The sequence below is a fragment of the Micromesistius poutassou genome (genome assembly GCF_964030765.1).
Source record: "Micromesistius poutassou genome assembly, chromosome: 5".
NCBI classification, from domain to species: domain Eukaryota; kingdom Metazoa; phylum Chordata; class Actinopteri; order Gadiformes; family Gadidae; genus Micromesistius; species Micromesistius poutassou.
Window position 1 is genome coordinate 8,646,069 of NC_140275.1, and position 27,976 is coordinate 8,674,044.

General features: G+C 50.6%; 1 protein-coding gene across 1 annotated transcript; it reads right to left on the reverse strand.

The window, feature by feature from the left end:
* Positions 1–6,550: 6,550 nt before the first annotated feature.
* On the reverse strand, positions 6,551–27,648 carry cep120 (centrosomal protein 120). Its single transcript, XM_084467570.1, has 20 exons — positions 27,195–27,648; positions 25,365–25,521; positions 24,746–24,869; positions 22,290–22,434; positions 21,503–21,651; positions 20,554–20,751; positions 19,196–19,408; positions 18,769–18,901; positions 18,401–18,659; positions 17,846–17,995; positions 16,198–16,380; positions 15,880–15,961; positions 15,177–15,740; positions 14,656–14,745; positions 14,484–14,576; positions 13,143–13,304; positions 12,206–12,328; positions 10,340–10,438; positions 7,504–7,649; positions 6,551–6,824 (listed from the first exon to the last, which is right to left on the reverse strand). Exons 1-20 carry the CDS (start codon positions 27,235–27,237, stop codon positions 6,596–6,598), a joined length of 3,342 nt encoding a protein of 1,113 aa, XP_084323696.1. The 5' UTR covers positions 27,238–27,648; the 3' UTR covers positions 6,551–6,595.
* Positions 27,649–27,976: the final 328 nt, after the last annotated feature.

Below are 27,976 nucleotides of genomic sequence, written 5' to 3' on the forward strand. Positions count from 1 at the left end.
ATTGGGTTATTATTATTATTATTATGGGGATCTATATCATAAAGGAGAGAAACAATTAAATCGGATAAATTAAAATATTTATTTCCTTGCTCATACCATACCTTAACCCTAGTTAACTAGCCCTGACCTTAACCCTAGTTAACTAGCCCTGACCCTAACCCTAGATAACTAGCCCTGACCCTAACCGTAGTGAGTACCATACATATGGGACAAACCGAATACCAAAAACATAACTGTTGAAAACGACCCAAGGCGTTGAAATTAGAATGTGCTGTCTATGCTAGTAGCAGACATAGCTTTTATAAATCTAGAGACCCAGATTTATAAAAGCTAATTTAGCTTGTTTAAAGCTGAGTCTATGGCTATGCTAATTGATAATGTAGCTATATAAAGCCACTTTAGACTCAGATCTATTTATAAATTCTCTATTCTCTATCTTTAGCAAAAAAAACAAATCTTTCACACACATTCCTGTGTTTGGTTGTAGCAAAAAAAAAAGGGATTACAGTGTTGAATTTTTTGTTTTTGTTTTTGCATTTGAAAACCGCTTTCATGAATAACACATTCAAAGCGTTTTCTCTGAAGCTTGTGGTTTGTATAATGTAATATATTGTGTTTTATCCTGTGAAGGAAGGAGTGATGTGATATTTCTGAGGGTCAGGGTTAGCTATTGGGGCTAGCATCCATCGGGGTTAGGGTTAGGTTTAACCCTTAGATTCACCCTTTCAGCTTAGGGTCAGACAGGTTAGGGTTAGACGGGTTAGTTTTAACCCCACAGGTAGGGCTGAACGATTAATCTAATCGAATCGAAATCGCGATGTAATAGAACGTGATATGCAAATCGCAAAGGCTGCGATTAAAAATAATAATAATAATATTTTTTTGTGATTTGTTACCGTTACTGACTGGAGATCAGTAAGATTTATATTTATTTTTCTTTTACAATTCATTAGTTAAATAAAGATGTTGTGACATCAATTCATCTCAACACATCAGCATAAAGGAAAGAGCAGCTTTTAAGTTGACTGCTTCCAATGTTGTGTTGGTCGTACTAAATAATGATTTAGTGCTTTTTTAGTGAATAATACAGAACATAAGGATCTTAATAAATTTTAAAAAATCACATATTAAACCGCAATCGCAATATTGGTCAAAATAATCGCAATTCGATTATTTCCCCAAATCGTTCAGCCCAACCCACACGGCTTCTTCAGAAAGTGAAGGTCTAGGTTCTGCTGAGCTTGGTAATATGAGGTGCTGGCACGTCACCACATCACCACGTCACCACGTCACCACATCACCACGTCACCACGTTACCAGTTATGGTTTGGATGTTCATTTGGGGTAATGCTAACCTTCACCCTTACCCTTACCCCAACGCCTAACCCTCACCCCTAACACCTGACCCTAACACCTAACCCCAACACCTAACCCCAACACCTAACCCTAACTCCAACACCTAACCCTCACCCTAACCCCAACACCTAACCCTAACCCCAACACCTAACCCTCACCCCAACACCTAACCCTAACCCTCACCCTTCTAATGGTTGATAAACCTGATAAGGGGCGTGGCATATGCTCCCACATCTTCCTCCTTCAATTCATCTGTTTTGAAACAGAATTCCCTTTTTTAAATACCAGCCTGATTCAAATCCTTGTTATTTTTGTGTTTTTCATGTAAACTGTATTTTTCTTGGGATACTGTATATATTATTATATTTGCAGTTCAGATTTGAATCCATTTCTAAGCAATCGCAGATGTGTACATAGATCTATGACCTGATGACACTCTTTGTATTGAAGAGGATAGCAGTCATGAACACTAAATGGGTTTTTGTGCCTAAAAAAACAAGAAAAGCTTTAAATATCTAAACACTGTAATTTCTCTACCCAAAGATTATCCAGAAAATAAGAAGAAATCTACATGAAATACTAAAATGTGGGCCCTAGACTCGTTGCTAATGGACTTTACGAAGCCATTGGCACAGTATTTTTCTTTTTGCAATTGCTTCCAAACCTTATATCGAACAATAGGTTAAAGCAGCCATGACCGACCAAACCGAGCTAGGCGAGCTCAGGCGGTCAACCGGAGTGGAATATTAATATCACTATGCTGTACACTCAGAATGCATATTGATCCAATGATTGTAAATACAAAATGGAGTTGTTTTTGTACGATTGAACTACGGGGCGGGGCTTCAACTCTCCGTCCTTTTAAAGCCATCAGATGAATCATAACTCTTACCAAAGACTGGGGCTAACAGCGCCAACGCAGAGACGACCAGCCGACCGGAGCTGAAGACGGAGCCCGCAGGAGGCATCAAATCAAACCTGACGAAATCTAATTTCAGCAGAACTCTCAAAGAAATTGACGAGGAATGATGAATTGTGTTCTTACGTAGTGCACTACGATCTCAGTCCTGTCAGTGAAAGAAATGGAAAAGCGTACATTTTCGTTTGAGGGGTCAACAATTTCTGAGAATTGATGTGATGATTAGCAGATGATCTCTTTAATATAACGATCTATGATATAAGTTACGACAGATCCTCGTCCTTCCACAATAACTTATTATTTAAGTACTGTTTATTTTAATAACCTCAATAAAGTTATTGATTGATTCTGTAGATATGCTATTGGAAAGAAAGATTTTGGAAATGTGTTAAAAATTACAAATTTGTATCTATTTACATGGAAGTGGTCAGCTGACCAAATAGTTAATATGGTAATTTGGGACTCACATTGAAGTGTCTTCAACTGTCTGTAAATGAATAAATGGCCATTTAAAGTGTAAGTGAACCCCATTTCTAAGCTGGAATTCGAACACCTGGGTTGTGGGTCCGAAGATGTGTGTGTGTGTGTGTGTGTGTGAATATGTGTGTGTGAAGATGTGTGTGTGTGAATATGTGTGTGTGAAGATGTGTGTGTATGAAGTACATGAAGAGAGACGGAGGGCAGAACAACATCTCCTCACCCGATGAAGACCCCGGTGATGAAGAGAGTCTTAGTCTCATAGGGAGATGATTTGCTGACCCGACCAGAACATGTAATCACAAAGGATAATCAGGAACTACACTGAGAAATAAAGAGGGTCACGTCTAACTCCTGGAGGTAACAGGGTCAGTCTATAAGGAGGGTCATGTCTAACTCCTGGAGGTAACAGGGTCAGTCTATAAGGAGGGTCACGTCTAACTCCTGGAGGTAACAGGGTCAGTCTATAAGGAGGGTCACGTCTAACTCCTGGAGGTAACAGGGTCATTCTATGAAGAGGGTCAGTATATATAAATATATATAAACTCATATGTGCTCTACAGACTCAGTTACTCGTTACTTGTATTTCCTGAATAACTGTATGTGTGATGAAGTGTTCCAGTCTGGTCAGCAAATCATCTCCCTGAGACTAAGACTGTCCTCATCCCCCCGGGATCTTCGTCCAGTGAGGAGATGTTAACTCAGGAACAAAGGTCTGCTTTCGGACCTCCGTCTCTCTTCATGCACTCACTGGAGGTTTGTGCTACAGTGGCTTAAATGGATTCAGAAACCTCGGTGTGTGTGTGTACGCGTGTTATTGTTTCAAAGTAGCGGGAACTGTTGAAAGATGACTATGGCTAACATTACAAAACAACACACACATTTATATCTTGAACCATTACCAATTCTCCCTAACCCACTGTTACTGGGCCGTCTGTGGTTCAGCAGAGAGAGAGAGAGGGAGAGGGAGAGAGAACGGCAGAGGGAGAGAGAGGGAGAGAGAGACTTCAACAAAGTGGTTCTCCAGAGAATCTGAACTATTCACCAAAGCAAACAGCGTCGAGGTTTTCATCCATTAATCACCGCCGGCCGTCCTGGGAACCAGTTTGACGCCTCGACCCACCTCACACGCACGGTAGGGCCTACACACACACACACACATGGTAGGGCCTACACACACACACACACACACACACGGTAGGGCCTACACACACACACACACACACACACCTCACACGCACGGTAGGGCCTACACACACACACACCTCACACGCACGGTAGGGCCTACACACACACACGGTAGGGCCTACACACACACACACCTCACACGCACGGTAGGGCCTACACACACACACACACGGTAGGGCCTACACACACACGGTAGGGCCTACACACACACACACCTCACACGCACGGTAGGGCCTACACACACACACACCTCACACGCACGGTAGGGCCTACACACACACACACACCTCACACGCACGGTAGGGCCTACACACACACCTCACACGCACGGTAGGGCCTACACACACACACACACACACACACACCTCACACGCACGGTAGGGCCTGCCCTACACACACACACACCTCACACGCTCAGTAGACCTTCACAGGCTTGGTAGGCCTACACGCCCACCTCACAGGCACCGCACACACACTCGGTAGGCATACACACGCACGGTAGACCTACACACACTCACCGCACACACTCAGTTTGTCTACACAAACCCCGGTTACCTTCTTACATTGTTTCCGTTAACGGGACAGTTATGCCACTAGACTTCATATATAATATGATTTTTATCAACATATAATTCAACTCTTAATTGAGCTATAATTAAAATATTGTGCATTTTTTTTTTTCTTCATGCTGGATTTGTAGCACAGTGACTGATCTAATCGAGCTCTAGAAAGCAGATCTAGAGCTCTAGAAAGCAGATCTAGAGCTCTTAGAACGCAGATCTAGAGCTCCAGAAAGCAGTCCTTCACGTCGGCAGGCTGACGTTCCCGAGGTCCGGGCTATTGGCTGGAGCAGTAAACTGCCGTTTGCATTGCGTAGGAGTATTTGGGCGTGACTGTTTTCCAGCGATTAGTCAGGCTGGGTCTTTCCCTGGTGTGTTGAGAAGCAGAACTCTGAACCTGGCTCCACACCGACCCACGGCTCTGATGTCACCAGCGGTTCTGCAGAGGGAAACTATTCAAGGGTAGTGATAACGAGTTCAGAACGAGACGAGAGCACTTTACATAGAACTACTGAGTATTTGGATATTATCTAAAGAACTTGGATAGTACTGGAGTACTTGGTAGCACTTGGTCTCGAGTACGTGCTCTGGAGGTTTCAGAGCGCACAAAGCAACAGAAATCCTGTTGAACAATTACACATTGTGTCTATTGTACACAACGTGTGTGTGTGTGTGTGTGTGACAGTGTGAGTGTGTGTTTGTAAGTGTGAGAGTGTGCGTGTCAGTGCGAGAGTGTGAGTGCCAGTGTGTTTGTGTGCGGGGAACAGGGCACTTAGCAGGACAGATGTTTAGTAATTAGTCAGTTATCCGTCAAAAGGGGTTTTTCAAGCAGGAATTCCAGATAACACCCACTCCCTCTCTCTCCCACACTCAGACACAAAGGGAGTGCTATTGAGCTACAAGACATCAGATAGAAGCCCCCCCCCCCCCCTCTGCAGACATCTGCTTACTGTCCTCCACCCTCCCCTCCACTCCCCTCTCCCCCCTCTCCCCTCTCCTCCCCCCTCTCTCTCTCTAGCAGACATGTGTAATAACACCACAGCACCACCAGAAAGCATCTAAATAATTCCTTTATTAAACAAAGTTCACTCTCAACATAATAAATAGTAACAGTCCCACTGGGCGCAGACCGTCTGATCAGGGCTCTGATATTAACTACAAACAGCTGCTGCCAAGTCCGGAGAGTCCAGGGCTCCCCCTAGTGGTCACATTGTGTATCTGTGTGAAGTGTCTATTGTGTGTGTAGTACTGGGTGGGGGTGTGTGTGTCTATAGTGTGCGTGTAGTATTGTGTGTGTGTGTGTGTGTGTAGTATTGTGTGTGTGTGTCTATAGTGTGCGTGTATTTTTGTGTGTGTGTGTGTGTCTATAGTGTGCATGTCATTTTGTGTGTGTGTGTGTCTATAGTGTGCGTGTGGTTGTATGTGTGTGTGTGTCTATAGTGTGCATGTTGTGTGTGTGTGTCTACAGTGTGCGTGTGGTTGTGTGTGTGTGTGTCTATAGTGTGCGTGTGGTTGTGTGTGTGTGTAGTGTGTGTCTATTGTGTGTGTAGTATTGTGTGTGTGTGTGTGTGTCTATAGTGTGCGTGTGGTTGCGTGTGTGTGTGTGTCTATAGTGTGCGTGTGGTCGTGTGTGTGTCTACAGTGTGCGTGCCGTTGTGTGTGTGTGTGTGTGTCTACAGTGTGCGTGTGGTTGTGTGTGTGTGTGTGTCTACAGTGTGCGTGCCGTTGTGTGTGTGTGTGTGTGTGTGTGTGTGTCTACAGTGTGCGTGTGGTTGTGTGTGTGTCTACAGTGTGCGTGTGGTGTGTGTGTGTGTCTATAGTGTGCGTGTGGTTGTGTGTGTGTGTGTGTGTGTGTGTCTACAGTGTGCGTGCGGTTGTGTGTGTGTCTACAGTGTGCGTGCGGTTGTGTGTGTGGTTGTGTGTGTGTGTGTGTGTGTCTATAGTGTGCGTGTTGTTGTGTGTGTGTGTGTGTGTCTACAGTGTGCGTGCGGTTGTGTGTGTGTCTACAGTGTGCGTGCGGTTGTGTGTGTGGTTGTGTGTGTGTGTGTGTGTGTGTGTCTATAGTGTGCGTGTTGTTGTGTGTGTGTGTGTGTGTCTACAGTGTGCGTGCGGTTGTGTGTGGTTGTGGTTGTGTGCGTGCGGTCGTGTGTGTGTGTGCGGTGCTGGCGGTGTGGATCTGGGCGGTGAGCTGGCTGATGATGAGGTCGTCCGCTGTGTACACGCCCGTCCTCAGCAGGGAGTCCCTCTCCTCCACCAGCCGCGCCACATGCCCCGCCCCCCTCTCGCTGGGGGCGGGGCCTAGACTCCCCTCCTGCTGCGTTAACCTGGACAGGAAACGCGTCATTGTTTACATCTTAGGACCGCTCTCATCGGTCCTTCTGTAACCCTGACCCCGACCTTTGACCCTGACCCTAACCCCGACCTTTGACCCTGACCTTAGACCCTGACCCCGACCTTTGACCCTGACCTTAGACCCTGACCCTAACCCCCGACCTTTGACCCTGACCCTAACCTTAGACCCTGACCTTAGACCCTAACCCCGACCTTAGAAGGCTAACAGCCTTAGAACCCTTAGCTTAGCTAGCCTAGCTAACCCTTAAAGAGCCCAGCTAACCCTTAGAGCCCAGCTAACCCTTAGAGCCCAGCTAACCCTTAAAGAGCCCAGCTGACCCTTAGAGCCCAGCTAACCCTTAGAGCCCAGCTGACCCTTAAAGAGCCCAGCTAACCCTAACCCTTAGAGCCCAGCTGACCCTTAAAGAGCCCAGCTAACCCTAACCCTTAGAGCCCAGCTAACCCTAACCCTTAGAGCCCAGCTGACCCTAACCCTTAGAGCCCAGCTGACCCTTAAAGAGCCCAGCTAACCCTAACCCTTAGAGCCCAGCTGACCCTAACCCTTAGAGCCCAGCTGACCCTTAAAGAGCCCAGCTAACCCTAACCCTTAGAGCCCAGCTGACCCTAACCCTTAGAGCCCAGCTGACCCTCACCTGTCCAGCTGACCCTCACCTGTCCAGCTGGGTGCGGATGCTGTCCAGCTCCTGTCTGTCACTCTGCACCGCCTCCTTCTCCTCGGTTGCTAGGTAACGCAGCCTCATGGCCTCCAGCTCCTCCTGCTGCCTCTTCAGACGATGGAGAGCGTTCTCCTGCTCCCGCCACACACACACACACACACACACACACACACACACACACACACACACACACACACACACACACACACACACACACACACACACACACACACACGTCGTTTAGGGTAAGACACGATGCTTACCAAAGACTTAGACAATTGGTTAAAAAGCAGTTTGAAACCGTTTGTGTTACCAAAAGAAGGGGAACAGGTAGGGGGTGTGTCTACAGGTAGGGGGTGTGTCTACAGGTCGGGGGTGTGTCCACAGGTAGGGGGTGTGTCTACAGGTCGGGGTGTGTCTACAGGTAGGGGGTGTGTCTACAGGTAGGGGTGTGTGTCTACAGGTAGGGGGTGTGTCTACAGGTCGGGGGTGTGTCTACAGGTCGGGGGTGTGTCTACAGGTAGGGGGGGGTGTCTACAGGTAGGGGTGTGTCTACAGGTAGGGGGGGGTCTACAGGTAGGGGGGGGTGTCTACAGGTAGGGGGTGTGTCTACAGGTAGGGGGTGTGTGTCTACAGGTAGGGGGTGTGTCTACAGGTCGGGGGTGTGTCTACAGGTCGGGGGTGTGTCCACAGGTAGGGGGTGTGTCTACAGGTCGGGGTGTGTCTACAGGTAGGGGGTGTGTCTACAGGTAGGGGGGTGTGTCTACAGGTAGGGGGTGTGTCTACAGGTCGGGGGTGTGTCTACAGGTAGGGGGGGGTGTCTACAGGTAGGGGGGGTGTCTACAGGTAGGGGTGTGTCTACAGGTAGGGGGGTGTGTCTACAGGTAGGGGTGTGTCTACAGGTAGGGGGGGGTGTCTACAGGTAGGGGGGGTGTCTACAGGTAGGGGGTGTGTCTACAGGTAGGGGGGGGTGTCTACAGGTAGGGGGGGTTTTCTACAGGTAGGGGGGGGGTGTCTACAGGTAGGGGGTGTGTCTACAGGTAGGGGGGGGGTGTCTACAGGTAGGGGGTGGGTCTACACTCTAGAACCATGCTATACACGGTGGATATAATGGTGACTAGACACACTGTTGGAGGCTGCTGGGCTAGCCTGACGGACGCTGCTGGGCTAGCCTGTTGATCTGCGATGAGTTAGTGGATTAGCGCACGGCATGCTAGCGTGTTCCCAACTGCCCCGGATGACTCATGGTTCTCTCCGATCAGACCAATCAGAGAGCAGGCTTCTTTACAATAACCAATCGGAGAGGAGCTCTGTCGCTCCCAGCTGCCTCATGTCACCGACGCTTCCACCTTCCTCCAGAAGCTGTGTGTGTGTGTGTGTGTGCGCTCTTACATTAGTCTTATTGTGCATGTGTTTGACTTTCTGTGGTTTAGTATGTGTGTGTTAGTACGTGTGGTTTAGTGTGTGTGGTGTGTCTGTTTGTTTTAGTGTGTGTGTGTGTGTGTGTTTATTTAAGTCTGTGAGTGTTGGTTTTTATGAGTGTGCATTAGTGTGCATATGTGTGTGTGTGTCTTAGTGTGCGTGTGCACGAGAGTGTGTGTTGTGTGCGCGTGGGTAATTTAAGGGGTTCTTAACGCACTTCATTGTCTACATCTGGCTAGATAAATATTTAGCTTTGGCGCACACACACACACACACACACACACACACACACACACACACACACACACACACACACACACACACACACACACACACACACACACACACACACACACACACACACACACACACACACACACACACACCTCAGAGTTGGGGATAAGATATGCTGTGAGGTTTAATTGTCTGCTTTAGATCTCATGAACCCACTGAGGCAGTGGGCAGTAAGCTGAGCTCACTGCAGTCAGGACAAACTGGGTTTCCATGACAGCTGGTTTGGTCTGGTAGGTTAGTCTCCTCTCCAGCTTAACCCTCGGACACAGATCTGGAGAAACTAGCGGGGTGAGACGAGGTACTGGGGTGAGACAGGGTGAGACGGGGTGAGACGAGGTACTAGGGTGAGACAGGGTGAGACAAGGTACTGGGGTGAGACAGGGTGAGACAAGGTACTGGGGTGAGACGAGGTAGCGGGGTGAGACGAGGTAGCAGGGTGAGACAGGGTGAGACGGGTGCTGTACTAAGGGGGTGAGATGGGGGCTGTACTAAGGGGGGTGAGACGGGTGCTGTACTAAGGGGGTGAGACGGGTGCTGTACTAAGGGGGGTGAGACGGGTGCTGTACTAAGGGGGTGAGACGGGTGCTGTACTAAGGGGTACAGTACCTGGGGGTGAGACGGGGTACTGGGGTGAGACGGGTGCTGTACTAAGGGGGGTGAGACGGGTACTAAGGGGTACAGTACCTGTTTGAAGCGGGATGAGACGGGGGCTGTACTAAGGGGGTGAGACGGGGGTACTGTACTAAGGGGGTGAGACGGGGGCTGTACTAAGGGGGTGAGACGGGTACTAAGGGGTACAGTACCTGTTTGAAGCGGGGTGAGACGGATACTAAGGGGTACAGTACCTGGGGGTGAGACGGGTACTAAGGGGTACAGTACCTGTTTGAAGCGGGGTGAGACGGGTACTAAGGGGTACAGTACCTGGGGGTGAGACGGGTACTAAGGGGTACAGTACCTGGGGGTGAGACGGGTACTAAGGGGTACAGTACCTGTTTGAAGCGGGGTGAGACGGGTACTAAGGGGTACAGTACCTGTTTGAAGCGGGGTGAGACGGGTACTAAGGGGTACAGTACCTGTTTGAAGCGGGGTCAGACGGGTACTAAGGGGTACAGTACCTGTTTGAAGCGGGCCAGCTCCTTCAGGGCACGGCCCCACTGCTGCTTGTAGTGCAGTTTGGACTTAGTGGTGGACTCCAGCCTCCGCTCCAGCTCCACCTTCAGGAGGAGAAGGAGGTCACCAAGGAGGTCACCAAGGAGGCTAGGAGGTCACCAAGGAGGCTAGGAGGTCACTAAGGAGGTCACTAAGGAGACCAGGAGGTCACTAAGGAGGCTAGGAGGTCACTAAGGAGGCTAGGAGGTCACTCTTCTCGGGAGTAAAGAGATCAAAGATAAGATCAGGCGTCAAGCTGAAACACACCACCCAACAGCGTAGGGGGAGTGCTAGTGACTACACTCTAGAACCATGTAGTCACCCTGGATATAACGGTGACTACACTCTAGAACCATTCTAGACCCTGGATATAATGGTGACTACACTCTAGAACCATGTAGTCACCCTGGATATAATGGTGACTACACTCTAGAACCATGTAGTCACCCTGGATATAATGGTGACTACACTCTAGAACAGTGTTTCTCAACCTTTTTTGAGCAAACGCCCCCCTTACCTTACCCTGATCCTCTGGCGCCCCCCATTATTGTTCATTTTGTTTAAAAGAAATTGCGACACCCGTGGGTAGGCTATATCCATTACCAACTCCACTCCAACTCGTGCTACATTGCTTGAATAAAAAAAAAAAAAAAAAGCCGTCTGTGCCGTTTTGGTTTCTTCTGGACAAGAAAATGTGTATTCTGAGTTTTATTAAAAGGTTTTATTATTGAGCTATTGAAGTTTAATACGTAACAGTGCTTGTGTACATTTGTATTGGTTATTGAACTGTTAACCCGCGAACTTGGGTTCAATATGTGCACGAAAGACTCCCTTTGTTTACGTGACGATGCCTAGCAACGCGCATGTGCATGTGCAGCCTTTATCCGCTTCGTTCTGAGAGTAGCACGTTTGCGGCCAAATAGTAATTAAAGTAGTTTGTTACTATACAAGTTAAGCGCCTGTAACATGAGTGTTAAATGCGTATGTGCCGGTTGGTGTGCGTACCTTATGAAAAAAAGTGTTTATCGGTTCGCAGACGTAATGAGAGATGTTGCAGTGGTCTACATGTAATGCGCACGTTCTATTCTATTGTCTACAATACAATCCCCGAAGAGGACGGAGGGGTTTCATCGATGGCCTATGTTCCCTAGGGAACTTAAAGGCCTAACAAACTAACTAACTATTGTTTACAATTAGCATGCTAAGCAGAGTTAGCTTTATTCACGTCTTATGTTGATTCATGTTGCTTAGTGTAATGCCCCATCCACCGCTTGCTTTGCATGTCCCGCAAACCAACCAGTGGAAGTCAGGGGAGGGCGAAATAGTTTCGGAAAGCACCACGCTACTGCGACGAGGTGGATTTGTTTATCGGCGTTACTATAGCGATCATGACGGTACTGAGCATAAAGTAAAAAGTAGATAATACGATAGAGGGGTTAGAAACCCATATGAAGATAGGCTTTTTATTTCAGTTATCCTATTTTTGCACCGAAAATATTTGAAAACCGTGAAAGTTTAAAAAGTTAAAAATAATTACTTCTACACAAGCAAAGTTGTGACGCTCCCGTGTTCGTTCCCAGCGCCCCCCTAGGTTCTACGAACGCCCCCCAGGGGGCGCTGCCGCCCCCGTTGAGAAACCCTGCTCTAGAACCATGTAGTCACCCTGGATATAATGGTGACTACACTCTAGAACCATTCTAGACCCTGGATATAACGGTGACTACACTCTGGATATAATGGTGATGAACAGACTGACGTGTAGTAACTGAAGTACAGGTGTAGGTAGTGAACCAGTAGTACACGTAGTGTACTGTACACGTAGTGATGAATACCTTCTCTAGGGTCAGGAGGTTGACCTCGGACTGCAGACGGACCTCAGGTCTGGAGAGTTGCTGCTCCCTGAACACAGAGAACTCCTTCTGGAGAGCCTTGTACTTCAGTTCACCTTCCTCCACCTACAGCAACGCACACTCCGTTAACGCACAATCACACACACCAATACATGTTAACGCACTCTCATACCGTTAACGCACAATCACACACACCAATACACGTTAACGCACTCTCATACCGTTAACGCACAATCACACACACCAATACACGTTAACGCACTCTCATACCGTTAACGCACAATCACACACACCAATACACGTTAACGCACAATCACACACGTTAACACACACTAATACACGTTAACACACACTCATACTGTTAACGCACAATCACACACACCAATACACGTTAACGCACTCTCATACCGTTAACGCACAATCACACACACCAATACACGTTAACGCACAATCACACACGTTAACACACACTAATACACGTTAACACACACTCATACCGTTAACGCACAATCACACACACTAATACACGTTAACACACACTAACCCTCCCACTGGGCCTACGTTAACACAAACTCACACATGTTAACACACTCGTACATGTTAACACACACTCGTACATGTTAACACACACTCGTACATGCTAATACACACTCGTACATGTTAACACACACTAGCCCTCCCACTGGGCCTACGTTAACACACACTAACACACACTAGCCCTCCCACTGGGCCTACGTTAACACACACTAATACACGTTAACACACACTCGTACATGTTAACACACACTAGCCCTCCCACTGGGCCTACGTTAACACACACTAATACACGTTAACACACTCGTACATGTTAACACACACTCGTACATGTTAACACACACTCGTACATGTTAACACACACTAGCCGTCCCACTGGGCCCACCTGCTGCAGCAGTCGGTTCCTCTCTGTCTCCAGGAGGCCCAGCCGGTGGCGCTCCACCGCCCCCTGCTGGTCGTACTCTCTGGCCAGCTGGCCGCTCCTCTCCTTCAGCTCCCGCTGCCGCAGCTCGTAGTCCAGCTGGAGGTCCCGGCCCAGAGCCTGGCTCTGGGGGAGGTAATAATAACATGTTAATGATGACATGTTAATGAACACAGTCTGTTAATAGTGAGGACCATACGGAAACACCAATAACCTGTTAATGATGACATGTTAATGAACACAGTCTGTTAATAGTGAGGACCATACGGAAACACCAATAACATGTTAATGATAACATGTTAATGATGACAGTCTGTTAATAATACAGATTAACAGATTAACAGCACTGACTCCCCTGTGTCAGTGCTGGAAAAGCGGCATATAAATCCCATTTATTATTATTATTAGATAGTGAATAGTGAACAGTAGCGATAGCGTACCTCTGCTAGCTCTAGATAGTGAACAGTAGCGATAGCGTACCTCTACTAGCTCTAGACAGTGAATAGTGAGCAGTAGCGATAGCGTACCTCTACTAGCTCTAGACAGTGAATAGTGAACAGTAGCGATAGCGTACCTCTACTAGCTCTAGACAGTGAATAGTGAACAGTAGCGATAGCGTACCTCTACTAGCTCTAGACAGTGAATAGTGAACAGTAGCGATAGCGTACCTCTGCTAGCTCTAGTGAATAGTGAACAGTAGCGATAGCGTACCACTGCTAGCTCTAGTGAATAGTGAACAGTAGCGATAGTGTACCTCTGCTAGCTCTAGTGAATAGTGAACAGTAACGATAGCGTACCTCTGCTAGCTCTAGACAGTGAATAGTGAACAGTAGCGATAGCATACCTCTGCTAGCTCTAGTGAATAGTGAACAGTAGCGATAGCGTACCTCTGCTAGCTCTAGTGAATAGTGAACAGTAGCGATAGCGTACCTCTGCTAGCTCTAGACAGTGAATAGTGAGCAGTAGCGATAGCGTACCTCTACTAGCTCTAGACAGTGAATAGTGAGCAGTAGCGATAGCGTACCTCTACTAGCGTTAGACAGTGAATAGTGAACAGTAGCGATAGCGTACCTCTGCTAGCTCTAGACAGTGAATAGTGAGCAGTAGCGATAGCGTACCTCTGCTAGCTCTAGACAGTGAATAGTGAACAGTAGCGATAGAGTACCTCTGCTAGCTCTAGTGAATAGTGAACAGTAGCAATAGCGTACTTCTGCTAGCTCTAGTGAATAGTGAACAGTAGCGATAGCGTACCTCTACTAGCGTTAGATAGTGAATAGTGAATAGTGAACAGTAGCGATAGCGTACCTCCTTGTGAGCGTGCTCCAGCTGTTTCTCTCTGGTCTCGAGGTCCTCCAGAGTCTTCTGCAGGCGCTCCTCCAACTGGTTATACTCCACTTCCTAGTGATAGAGATATACTATATATATACATTACAAATACACCTGATGGTGAACCCTGTGTGTGTGTGTGTCTGTGTACCTTCTTCTTGACCAGAGCTTCTCTCTCTCCATCTCGTCTCCTCCACTCTTCAGCCAACACCTGCATGTGACTAGACTCCTTTCTCCTCAGCTGACACACACACACACACACACACACACACACACACACACACACACACACACACACACACACACACACACACACACACACACACACACATTACTGAAATGTACTGACCTGGTTTTGTCAGTTGCACTAAATATTTATGTACATTTATAAATTGCTGTTTTACTTTTTTTTATTAGTAATAGTAGTAGCAGTAATAGTCTAAGTATTAGTAATAGGAGTAGTATAGTACTATTAGTAATAGTAGTAGTAATAGTAGCAGTAATACTCTAAGTAATAGTAATAGGAGTAGTATAGTAGTATTAGTAATAGTAGCAGTAATAGTCTAAGTAATACTCTAAGTAATAGTAATAGGAGTAGTATAGTACTATTAGTAATAGTAGTAGTAGTAGTAGTAGTGTGACTATCACGACGTGCCCCCCCACCCCTCCCACCTGCTGGAGGAAGGCTTCCTCCTGCTCCTCCTTCCACAGCTCCAGCTCCACAGCTGTGCGGTACTCCAGGGTGTCTCTGCTGGGGCCCGGCCCAGGGGCCCAGGCCTGGTCGGGGGTCCTAGAGGGGCCCGGCCCAGGGGCCCAGGCCTGGTCGGGGGTCCTAGAGGGGCCCGGCCCAGGGGCCCAGGCCTGGTCGGGGGTCCTGCTGGGGCCCGGCCCAGGGGCCCAGGCCTGGTTGGGGGTCCTGCTGGGGCCCGGCCCAGGGGCCCAGGCCTGGTCGGGGGTCCTGCTGGGGCCCGGCCCAGGGGCCCAGGCCTGGTCGGGGGTCCTGCTGGGGCCCGGCCCAGGGGCCCAGGCCTGGTCGGGGGTCCTGCTGGGGCCCGGCCCAGGGGCCCAGGCCTGGTCGAGGGTCCTGCTGGGGCCAGGCTTAGGGGCCTGGTCGGGGGTCCTAGAGGGGCCCGGCCCAGGGGCACGTTCCTGGTCGGGGCCCCTGCTGGGGCCGCTGGGGGATGCGGTGGGTGCTTGCGCTGGGGTCCGGTTGAGATCCTGCTGCTCCAGTCTGCTCTGTTGTAGTTGAACACACGTCTGTTATACTGAGTTACCACCTGACCCGAGTCAGTAGAGGAGGTAAGATAAGGGTCTCACCTGTAGGGGAGGTAAGATAAGGGTCTCACCTGTAGGGGAGGTAAGATAAGGGTCTCACCTGGGCAGACAGCAGGTCAGCGGTCTGCAGGGGCCCGAGGCCCTCGAGGGTCGCTGTGTAACACAGATCAGCCACCTTCTCACTGGGGACACAAAAAACCTCATTTACAACACCTCACACACACACACACACACACACACACACACACACACACACACACACACACACACACACACACACACACACACACACACACACACACACACACACACACACACACATCTTCACCGGAGTCAGTTAGTGAGGTTAACTGGTTCCCAGTACCTGCGTGTGGACAGTACGGGGGCTGTGGTGGTGAGGTTAACTGGTTCCCAGTACCTGCGTGTGGACAGTACGGGGGCCGTGGTGGTGAGCGTCTGTCTGCAGGCCGGCTGACCCTGAGGACCCGTGAAGCTCGTCCGGTCGGCACAGAGCAGCGACGCCAGCGGGACAGAGGCCGAGCCCACCAGCTGGTCTCTGGAGCCGGGGGCGCGATGCCACACCTCCACCTCTAGGGGCACACTGGAGCACAGCACAGGTCACACACTGGAGCACAGCACGGGTCACACACTGGAGCACAGCACGGGTCACACACTGGAGCACAGCACGGGTCACACACTGGAGCACAGCACGGGTCACACACTGGAGCACAGCACGGGTCACACACTGGAGCACAGCACGGGTCACACACTGGAGCACAGCACGGGTCACACACTGGAGCACAGCACGGGTCACACACTGGAGCACAGCACGGGTCACACACTGGAGCACAGCACGGGTCACACACTGGAGCACAGCACGGGTCACACACTGGAGCACAGCACGGGTCACACACTGGAGCACAGCACGGGTCACACACGAGCACAGCGCGGGTCACACACTGGAGCACAGCACACACTGAGGACACAGGTCACACACTGGAGCACAGCACACACTGAGGACACAGGTCACACACTGAGGACACAGGTCACACACTGAGGACACAGGTCACACAGTGAGGACACAGGTCACACAGTGAGGACACAGGTCACACACTGAGGACACAGGTCACACAGTGAGGACACAGGTCACACACTGAGGACACAGGTCACACACTGAGGACACAGGTCACACAGTGAGGACACAGGTCACACACTGAGGACACAGGTCACACAGTGAGGACACAGGTCACACACTGAGGACACAGGTCACACACTGAGGACACAGGTCACACAGTGAGGACACAGGTCACACACTGAGGACACAGGTCACACACTGAGGACACAGGTCACACAGTGAGGACACAGGTCACACAGTGAGGACACAGGTCACACAGTGAGGACACAGGTCACACACTGAGGACACAGGTCACACAGTGAGGACACAGGTCACACAGTGAGGACACAGGTCACACACTGAGGACACAGGTCACACAGTGAGGACACAGGTCACACACTGAGGACACAGGTCACACAGTGAGGACACAGGTCACACACTGAGGACACAGGTCACACACTGAGGACACAGGTCACACAGTGAGGACACAGGTCACACACTGAGGACACAGGTCACACACTGAGGACACAGGTCACACAGTGAGGACACAGGTCACACAGTGAGGACACAGGTCACACACTGAGGACACAGGTCACACAGTGAGGACACAGGTCACACACTGAGGACACAGGTCACACACTGAGGACACAGGTCACACAGTGAGGACACAGGTCACACAGTGAGGACACAGGTCACACAGTGAGGACACAGGTCACACACTGAGGACACAGGTCACACACTGAGGACAAGGGTCAGACCTGGGGACCGGTCACACCTGGAAACCACCGTGTCTGTCCGCGAGTGTGCGTTTGTCCCTGAGTATGTCAGTGAGTGTGTGTGCGTCCGTGAGTGTGTGTCCGTGAGGCTGTGTGTCCATGAGTATGAGTGCGTCTGTGAGTATGAGTGTGTCTGTGAGTGTGTGTGTGTGTGTGCGTGTGCGTGTGTGGCAGACCTGGTGAAGGTGTGCTGGACCTGCTGGGGCTGAGCAGCGAAGTGGAAGGAGCAGAAGGACTGAGGGAGGAACACCTCCACCTCCCCGCTGAGCTCCACCGCCGGGCTGGTGCTGATGGGAGACGCGCCCCCCAGGAACCGGTACCAGTACCTGACACACACCGGTAGACAGGTGAGGAACAGCCCAGTACAGGTGAGGAACAGCCCAATACAGGTGAGTTAACACCTAATACAGGTGAGGAACAGCCCAATACAGGTGAGGAACAGCCCAATACAGGTGAGGAACAGGTGAGGAACAGCCCAATACAGGTGAGGAACAGCCCAATACAGGTGAGTATCTGCCTTATACAGGTAAGGAACACCCTAATACAGGTGAGTAACACACTACTCAACACCTCCTCCCCAGAGTCCTCATGCTGGGTGGGGACTCAGAGACCTACCTGAGTCCTCATGCTGGGTGGGGACTCAGAGACCTACCTGAGTCCTCATGCTGGGTGGGGACTCTGAGACCTACCTGAGGAGGACTCAGACCTACCTGAGGAGGACTCAGACCTACCTGAGGACGACTGAGAGGGTGTGTGGGAGCAGCAGGTTGCTGAGGCTGCGGAGGTCCAGAGAGAAGCAGAAGTGGTGCGATGAGGCTGGGATGGAGACCAGCTCCTCCCTCTGGCTCTCCTCCCCGACCCCACCCCGGCTCTCTTCCCCCACCCCACCCTGGTTGTGCTCCTCCTCCTCCTCCCGGCTCTCCTCCACCGGCCCCCCCTGGCTCTCCTCCACCTCCACTGTCCTCTTTCCCTCCCACAGCGGGTCCAGCCCTGGAGCAGGGAGAGGAATAGTGTACTTCAGTAATCCTGTTCAAGGTAAAAATAAATAATCAACTACGTCCTCCCTGATGGAGCCGGTGTGCTGGTCTGAAGCCTCTACCTGTGTGCGCCGGTGGGCAGGGCGTCCCCTGCTGGAGGAGTCCAGCCTGGCGGTCTGTCTGGGGGGGCCCGGCGAGGAGGGGAGGGGCCGCTGGCTGAGCAGGCCCATCTCCGCCGTCGTTGTTGCCTGGCAACTGGGGCAATGAGAGGGGGGGAAGAGACATTATCATCTATTCAATAAAAAAAACAGCTTTATTATGAAGCATTATTCATTGTTGGTTATTAATTGTTACACGTTTATTTATATCTTTAAAAAGACGTTTGGGTTCTTTGGATTTAAATTTTTTTACTATTTTAAATGAGAGAGAGGCTGTATGGCGATGTCATTGTAGTGGTGGCCATGGATCGAAGGAACCTGAGATTCACCTCTGGGCCAACATGTGAGTGAGTGAGTGAGTGAGTGAGTGAGTGAGTGAGTGAGTTCCCACCTGCTCCCTCCGCAGGGTGAGGGCCAGGCCGACTGAAGGCTGCAGGTCGGCAGGGGGGGGGGCTCTTGGGGGCCCTCTGCCGCCGCCCCCCCTGAGGACGAACACCCCCTCCACCGTGGCCGTCTGTCTGTCCAGCTCCCCACAGCAGCGAGACAGGTCCGACAGAGGTACCTCTGCACTCCCCAGAGACTGGCTTCCACAACACAGGTGGACCTGACAGACAGACGGGTGGACAGGTGGACAGACAAGCAAGTTAGGTCGGTATACAACTGCTATAAAGACCGCTAGACAGACAAACAGACAGACAGACTGACAGCTAGACAGGTAGAGAGACAGACAGAGAGACAGACAGGTAGACATGTCACCTGGAGGGCGGGCTGCTGGCCCACAGTAGACAGACAGGTAGACAGACAGACAGGCAGACAGACGGGCTACCTGTAGAGCAGGCTGCTGGCCCAGGTAGACAGACAGGAAGAGAGACACATAGAGAGACAGACAGGCAGGCAGGCAGACAGACGGGCTACCTGTAGAGCAGGCTGCTGGCCCAGGTAGACAGACAGGTAGACAGACAGACAGGCAGACAGACGGGCTACCTGTAGAGCAGGCTGCTGGCCCAGGTAGACAGACAGGAAGAGAGACACGTAGAGAGACAGACAGACAGACAGGCAGACAGACGGGCTACCTGTAGAGCAGGCTGCTGGCCCAGGTAGACAGACAGGAAGAGAGACACGTAGAGAGACAGACAGACAGGCAGGCAGACAGACGGGCTACCTGTAGAGCAGGCTGCTGGCCCAGGTAGACAGACAGGAAGAGAGACACGTAGAGAGACAGACAGGCAGACAGACGGGCTACCTGTAGAGCAGGCTGCTGGCCCAGGTAGACAGACAGGAAGAGAGACACGTAGAGAGACAGACAGACAGACAGGCAGACAGACGGGCTACCTGTAGAGCAGGCTGCTGGCCCAGGTAGACAGACAGGAAGAGAGACACGTAGAGAGACAGACAGACAGACAGGCAGACAGACGGGCTACCTGTAGAGCAGGCTGCTGGCCCAGGTAGACAGACAGGAAGAGAGACACGTAGAGAGACAGACAGACAGGCAGGCAGACAGACGGGCTACCTGTAGAGCAGGCTGCTGGCCCAGGTAGACAGACAGGAAGAGAGACACGTAGAGAGACAGACAGGCAGACAGACGGGCTACCTGTAGAGCAGGCTGCTGGCCCAGGTAGACAGACAGGAAGAGAGACACGTAGAGAGACAGACAGGCAGGCAGACAGACGGGCTACCTGTAGAGCAGGCTGCTGGCCCAGGTAGACAGACAGGAAGAGAGACACGTAGAGAGACAGACAGACGGGCTACCTGTAGAGCAGGCTGCTGGCCCAGGTAGGTGAGCAGGACCTGCTTTGTGCTGCGGATGCGGACAGAGGCACGCTCCGGCTGGAAGGAGGGGCTGAGGAGGTTGAGGAACGGAGCGCTGGTGATGTCATTACCCAGCAGGCTGTAGTAGAAGAAGAACTCCGCCCCCTCCGCCGCCAGCTGCACCGTGCTGGGAACCAGCTGCACATGACATGACACGACACCACATGACATGACATGACATGACATGACACCATATGACATGACACCACATGACATGACATGACATGACATGACACCATATGACACGACACCACATGACATGACACCACACCACATGACATGACATGACATGACATGACACCATATGACACGACACCACATGACATGACATGACACGACACCACATGACATGATATGACACGACACCATATGATACGACATGACACGACACCACATGACATGACATGATACCATATGACATGACACAACACCACATGACATGACATCACACCACATGACATGATACGACACCACATGACACCACACCACATGACATGACACCACACCACATGACATGACACCATATGACATGACACCACATGACATGACACCACACCACATGACATGATATGACACCACATGACATGAAACCACACCACACCACATGACATGACACCATATGACATGACACCATATGACATGACATGACACCACATGACACCACATGACATGACACGACACCACACGACATGACATGACACCATATGACACGACACCACACCACATCACATGACTTCCCATGGTTAAGGGCTGACAGCCGGGTAACGAGGGCCCGTTAAGAGTGATGGAACAAAAGGCTGATTGGCTCCTAGCTCAGGTAGACGGGCGCGTTCCAAATGTCTGAGTGCTGCTGCTGAGGTTGGAGGTCAACGTGTTGTTGTCTGTTTACCTGCTCTAGTTTGGAGGCGAAGGCGATGGTGACGGACAGGACGAACATGTCGGAGCAGAGCTCCGGGGGTCCCACCTGGTGGTAGCCCCGATCCGGGACCAGAACCGCCTCCAGCCGCTCTGGGACCAGATCAGCCACGAGGATAGAACCTACCACACAGAACCAGAGCATATAGAACCTACCACACAGAACCAGAGCATATAGAACCTACCACGCAGAACCAGAGCATGTAGAACCTACCACACAGAACCAGAGCATATAGAACCTACCACACAGAACCAGAGCATATAGAACCTACCACACAGAACCAGAGCATATAGAACCTACCACACAGAACCAGAGCATATAGAACCTACCACACAGAACCAGAGCATATAGAACCTACCACACAGAACCAGAGCATATAGAACCTACCACACAGAACCAGAGCATATAGAACCTACCACACAGAACCAGAGCATATAGAACCTACCACACAGAACCAGAGCATATAGAACCTACCACACAGAACCAGAGCATAGAGAACCTACCACACAGAACCAGAGCATATAGAACCTACCACACAGAACCTACCACACAGAACCAGAGCATATAGAACCTACCACGCAGAACCATAGCATATAGAACCTACCACACAGAACCAGAGCATGTAGAACCTACCACGCAGAACCAGAGCATATAGAACCTACATATAGAACCCTATCGGAAGAGCTACATGGAGCTGACCTGGTCTGGGCGGGGCCTTCTTGGCTCTGAACCTATCGGGAGAGAGCTACATGAAGCTGACCTGGTCTGGGCGGGGCCTTCTTGGCTCTGAACCTATCAGGAGAGGCCTGGGGGGTCTTGGTGTCGTTCTCCAGCAGAACGCTGAGCAGCAGGGCGGGCCGGCGCCGGGACGACCCACTGCTGAGGAGAGGGTACCAGCGGGGCTCCTACACACACACACACGCACACGCACACACACACACACACACACACAACAAAGAAAATCACAACTGGTGCCAGTAGTGGGTGTAGATGTGGAGGTGGTGGTGCCAGTAGTGGGTGTAGTTGTGGAGGTGGTGGTGCCAGTAGTGGGTGTAGATGTGGAGGAGGTGCCAGTAGTGGGTGTAGATGTGGTGGTGGTGCCAGTAGTGGGTGTAGATGTGGAGGAGGTGGTGCCAGTAGTGGGTGTAGATGTGGAGGAGGTGGTGCCAGTAGTGGGTGTAGATGTGGAGGAGGTGCCAGTAGTGGGTGTAGATGTGGAGGTGGTGGTGCCACTAGTGGGTGTAGATGTGGAGGTGGTGGTGCCAGTAGTGGGTGTAGATGTGGAGGAGGTGCCAGTAGTGGGTGTAGATGTGGAGGTGGTGGTGCCAGTAGTGGGTGTAGATTTGGAGGTGGTGCCAGTAGTGGGTGTAGATGTGGTGGTGGTGCCACTAGTGGGTGTAGATGTGGAGGAGGTGCCAGTAGTGGGTGTAGATGTGGAGGTGGTGCCACTAGTGGGTGTAGATGTGGAGGTGGTGCCAGTAGTGGGTGTAGATGTGGAGGTGGTGGTGTCACTAGTGGGTGTAGATGTGGAGGTGGTGCCAGTAGTGGGTGTAGATGTGGAGGTGGTGCCAGTAGTGGGTGTAGATGTGGAGGTGGTGCCAGTAGTGGGTGTAGATGTGGTGGTGGTGCCAGTAGTGGGTGTAGATGTGGAGGTGGTGCCAGTAGTGGGTGTAGATGTGGAGGTGGTGCCAGTAGTGGGTGTAGATGTGGAGGAGGTGGTGCCAGTAGTGGGTGTAGATGTGGAGGTGGTGCCAGTAGTGGGTGTAGATGTGGAGGAGGTGGTGCCAGTAGTGGGTGTAGATGTGGAGGAGGTTCCAGTAGTGGGTGTAGATGTGGAGGAGGTGCCAGTAGTGGGTGTAGATGTGGAGGAGGTGGTGCCAGTAGTGGGTGTAGATGTGGAGGAGGTGCCAGTAGTGGGTGTAGATGTGGAGGAGGTGCCAGTAGTGGGTGTAGATGTGGTGGTGGTGCCAGTAGTGGGTGTAGATGTGGAGGTGGTGCCAGTAGTGGGTGTAGATGTGGAGGTGGTGGTGCCAGTAGTGGGTGTAGATGTGGTGGTGGTGCCAGTAGTGGGTGTAGATGTGGAGGAGGTGGTGCCAGTAGTGGGTGTAGATGTGGAGTAGGTGGTGCCAGTAGTGGGTGTAGATGTGGAGGTGGTGCCAGTAGTGGGTGTAGATGTGGAGGTGGTGGTGCCAGTAGTGGGTGTAGATGTGGAGGAGGTGCCAGTAGTGGGTGTAGATGTGGAGGAGGTGGTGCCAGTAGTGGGTGTAGATGTGGAGGAGGTGGTGCCAGTAGTGGGTGTAGATGTGGAGGTGGTGCCAGTAGTGGGTGTAGATGTGGAGGTGGTGCCAGTAGTGGGTGTAGATGTGGAGGTGGTGCCAGTAGTGGGTGTAGATGTGGAGGTGGTGGTGCCAGTAGTGGGTGTAGTTGTGGAGGAGGTGCCAGTAGTGGGTGTAGATGTGGAGGAGGTGGTGCCAGTAGTGGGTGTAGATGTGGAGGTGGTGCCAGTAGTGGGTGTAGATGTGGAGGAGGTGCCAGTAGTGGGTGTAGATGTGGTGGTGGTGCCAGTAGTGGGTGTAGATGTGGAGGTGGTGGTGCCAGTAGTGGGTGTAGATGTGGAGGAGGTGGCGCCAGTAGTGGGTGTATATGTGGAGGAGGTGGTGCCAGTAGTGGGTGTAGATGTGGAGGTGGTGCCAGTAGTGGGTGTAGATGTGGAGGTGGTGGTGCCAGTAGTGGGTGTAGATGTGGAGGTGGTGGTGCCAGTAGTGGGTGTAGATGTGGAGGAGGTGCCAGTAGTGGGTGTAGATGTGGAGGAGGTGGTGCCAGTAGTGGGTGTAGATGTGGAGGAGGTGGTGCCAGTAGTGGGTGTAGATGTGGAGGTGGTGCCAGTAGTGGGTGTAGTTGTGGAGGTGGTGCCAGTAGTGGGTGTAGATGGAGGTGGTGCCAGTAGTGGGTGTAGATGTGGAGGTGATGCCAGTAGTGGGTGTAGATGTGGAGGTGGTGCCAGTAGTGGGTGTAGATGTGGAGGTGGTGGTGCCAGTAGTGGGTGTAGTTGTGGAGGAGGTGCCAGTAGTGGGTGTAGATGTGGTGGTGGTGCCAGTAGTGGGTGTAGATGTGGAGGTGGTGCCAGTAGTGGGTGTAGATGTGGAGGTGGTGGTGCCAATAGTGGGTGTAGATGTGGAGGTGGTGGTGCCAGTAGTGGGTGTAGATGTGGAGGACCTGTTTGACCTCCTGGACGGAGCGCAGCTCCAGAACCACGTAGCCCAGCGCCTCCCCCCGCGCCTCTCTCTGCTGCCCGCCGCCCACCGCAAACACCATCAGCTTGATGGGGGTCCTCTGGAGCCTGGAGGAGCATTACACTGTCAGCTCAACACACCGTCAGCTCAACACACCGTCACCTCAACACACCGTCACCTCCACCCCCTCAACACACCGTCACCTCAACACACATCACCTCCACCCCCTCAACACACCGTCACCTCCACCCCCTCAACACACGTCACCTCCACCCCCTCAACACACCGTCACCTCCACCCCCTCAACACACGTCACCTCCACCCCCTCCACCCACGTCACCTCAACACACCGTCACCTCCACCCCCTCCACCCACGTCACCTCAACACACCGTCACCTCCACCCCCTCAACACACTGTCACCTCCACCCCCTCAACACACCGTCACCTCCACCCCCTCAACACACCGTCACCTCCACCCCCTCAACACACCGTCACCTCCACCCCCTCAGCGGCCCCCCTCAGGGTGGGGCCCCCTCAGGGTGGGGCCCCCCTCAGTGCCCCCCTCAGGGTGGGGCCCCTCAGGGTGGCCCCCGGTCCTGACCTGTGTTGGTGCAGCGTGCGGCGGTCCAGCTCCCAGGCCAGCTCCGTGCTGAACTGAGGCTGCTCTCGGAGCTCCACGGGGTCGGTGGAGAGCCGCTCCCCGTCGAACCGGGCCGTCACCACCACGCACGGCTGCTGGCTCTTCAGGAAGTCCCGCCCTAACGGAAGGTTACACACGTTACACAGTGGTACCAGCGTAACAGTGTTACACAGTGGTACCAGCGTAACACACTGTTACACAGTAGTACCAGCGTAACACACTGTTACAGTGGTACCAGCGTAACACACTGTTACAGTGGTACCAGCGTAACACACTGTTACAGTGGTACCAGCATAACACAGTGTTACACTGTTACACACCGTTACACAGTACCAGCGTAAGACAGTGTTACACAGTGGTACCAGCATAACACACTGTTACAGTGGTACCAGCGTAACACACTGTTACAGTGGTACCAGCGTAACACAGTGTTACACAGTGGTACCAGCGTAACACACTGTTACAGTGGTACCAGCGTAACACAGTGTTACACACTGGTACCAGCGTAACACAGTGTTACACACTGGTACCAGCGTAACACAGTGTTACACACTGGTACCAGCGTAACACAGTGTTACACAGTGGTACCAGCGTAACACAGTGTTACACAGTGGTACCAGCGTAACACAGTGTTACACACTGGTACCAGCGTAACACAGTGTTACACAGTGGTACCAGCGTAACACAGTGTTACACACTGGTACACAGTGTTACCTCCCCACCATATCTCAATGGAACCCACCTCTGAAAGGGACCTCTCACAATTACAGAACCAGGAGTCTAGATTCTAGAACACACTCACCTGTGATTCTAGAACTAGTATTCTAGATTAGGACTACTTAGTTAGAACTAATAACGATAGTTTAGAATAGCCTCTGGAGAAAATCCACATTTAAAAGTTTGTTTCTGAATGATAGTGATACATTACAAACAAGGCTAGATAAATAATAGTATAACCAGCTAGTTCAATAGTAATATAACCAACTAGATAGATAAGCATAGACTACATACAGCAAGGCACTGGTGACAGCTTTCATTAATATAATATGTTCACAAAGAGTAACATCTTCTACTGACTTTATAACTTTAACATCTTTTACTGACTTTAAATCTTTAACATCTTCTACTGACTTTATAACTTTAACATCTTCTACTGACTTTATAACTTGAACATCTTCTACTGACTTTATAACCAGTGTGTTTAAAGGTAACCACTTTATTTTGTGATCATCATGAAGGTGGGTTTAGGGTTAGGTATAATGTTAAAGGTATCGTGTTATAACGTGAAAGGTACAATGTTACAATATTAAAAGGTATGATGTCATGGGTTACATAATGGTACAGGTTATAAGATGTTATAGGTTATAAGATGTTACGGGTTATAAGATGTTACGGGTTATAAGATGTTACGGGTTATAAGATGTTATGGGTTACATAATGGTACAGGTTATAAGATGTTACAGGTTATAAGATGTTATGGGTTACATAATGGTACAGGTTATAAGATGTTACAGGTTATAAGATGTTACAGGTTATAAGATGTTATGGGTTACATAATGGTACAGGTCATAAGATGTTATAGGTTATAAGATGTTATAGGTTATAAGATGTTACAGGTTATAAGATGTTATAGGTTATAAGATGTTATGGGTTACATAATGGTACAGGTTATAAGATGTTACGGGTTATAAGATGTTATGGGTTACATAATGTTACAGGTTATAAGATGTTATAGGTTATAAGATGTTACAGGTTATAAGATGTTATGGGTTCGTGTTTAATGTTCCTTACCCTCCAGGATCGACACGACGATGAGCAGCGGCTCATTCTTCATGATCAGGACCTGACATCCACCTCCACCTGGTGCTCCTTATCGCTCACTTTAACGAACGGTAACGTTCTGCTCGTTAATGAACGGTAACGTTCTGCTCGTTAATGAACGACACTTTAGTGAACGGTTATCGTTCTGCTCGTTAATGAACGACACTTTAATGAACGGTAACGTTCTGCTCGTTAATGAACGACACTTTAATGAACGGTAACGTTCTGCTCGTTAATGAACGACACTTTAATGAACGGTAATGTTCTGCTCGTAATGAACGACACTTTAATGAACGGTTATCGTTCAAATTAATGAACGTTAAGAGTCAATGCACGTTATTGTTGTTCTGGTCGGAGGTAATGATCGATATTGTTCTGGTAATCTATAATCTAATTAATGAATTAATGACCGCTCTGTTGTCCGTTGTCGACGCGCCCTGTTGACGTTCTTTGGCGCCACCTCCTTTGATTCCTAACCGGAAGTTCTACTACATAAACCGGACGTTCTCCTACATGAACCGGACGTCCCGCCACCGCCTCCTGGCGGCGCGGAAGTCTCCACCCTCCACACCAGACCGCTCACTGCGGGGTTACGTCGATTAAATCTAAATACACTTTTTCTTCGACTTCTGACAAGAGGATTGGTTCGTTGTTCAACAAAGAGAGGCTATATATAAACATTCTTTAATCATGATTGCCAAACATATGAATTAAGGCATATACAGTATAAAAAAGCAACAGCAGGTTTCATG

Excerpts from the sequence above, each read along its gene's own strand:
- cep120 (XM_084467570.1), bottom strand. The coding sequence starts at position 27,237 with ATGAAGAATGAGCCGCTGCTCATCGTCGTGTCGATCCTGGAGG. Across the intron at positions 13,305-14,483 it reads TGGAGCACGCTCACAAGGAG|AGCCAGGCTCTGGGCCGGGA; the intron begins GTACGCTATCGC and ends TACCTCCCCCAG. Across the intron at positions 6,825-7,503 it reads ATCCGCACCCAGCTGGACAG|GTTAACGCAGCAGGAGGGGA; the intron begins GTGAGGGTCAGC and ends TTTCCTGTCCAG.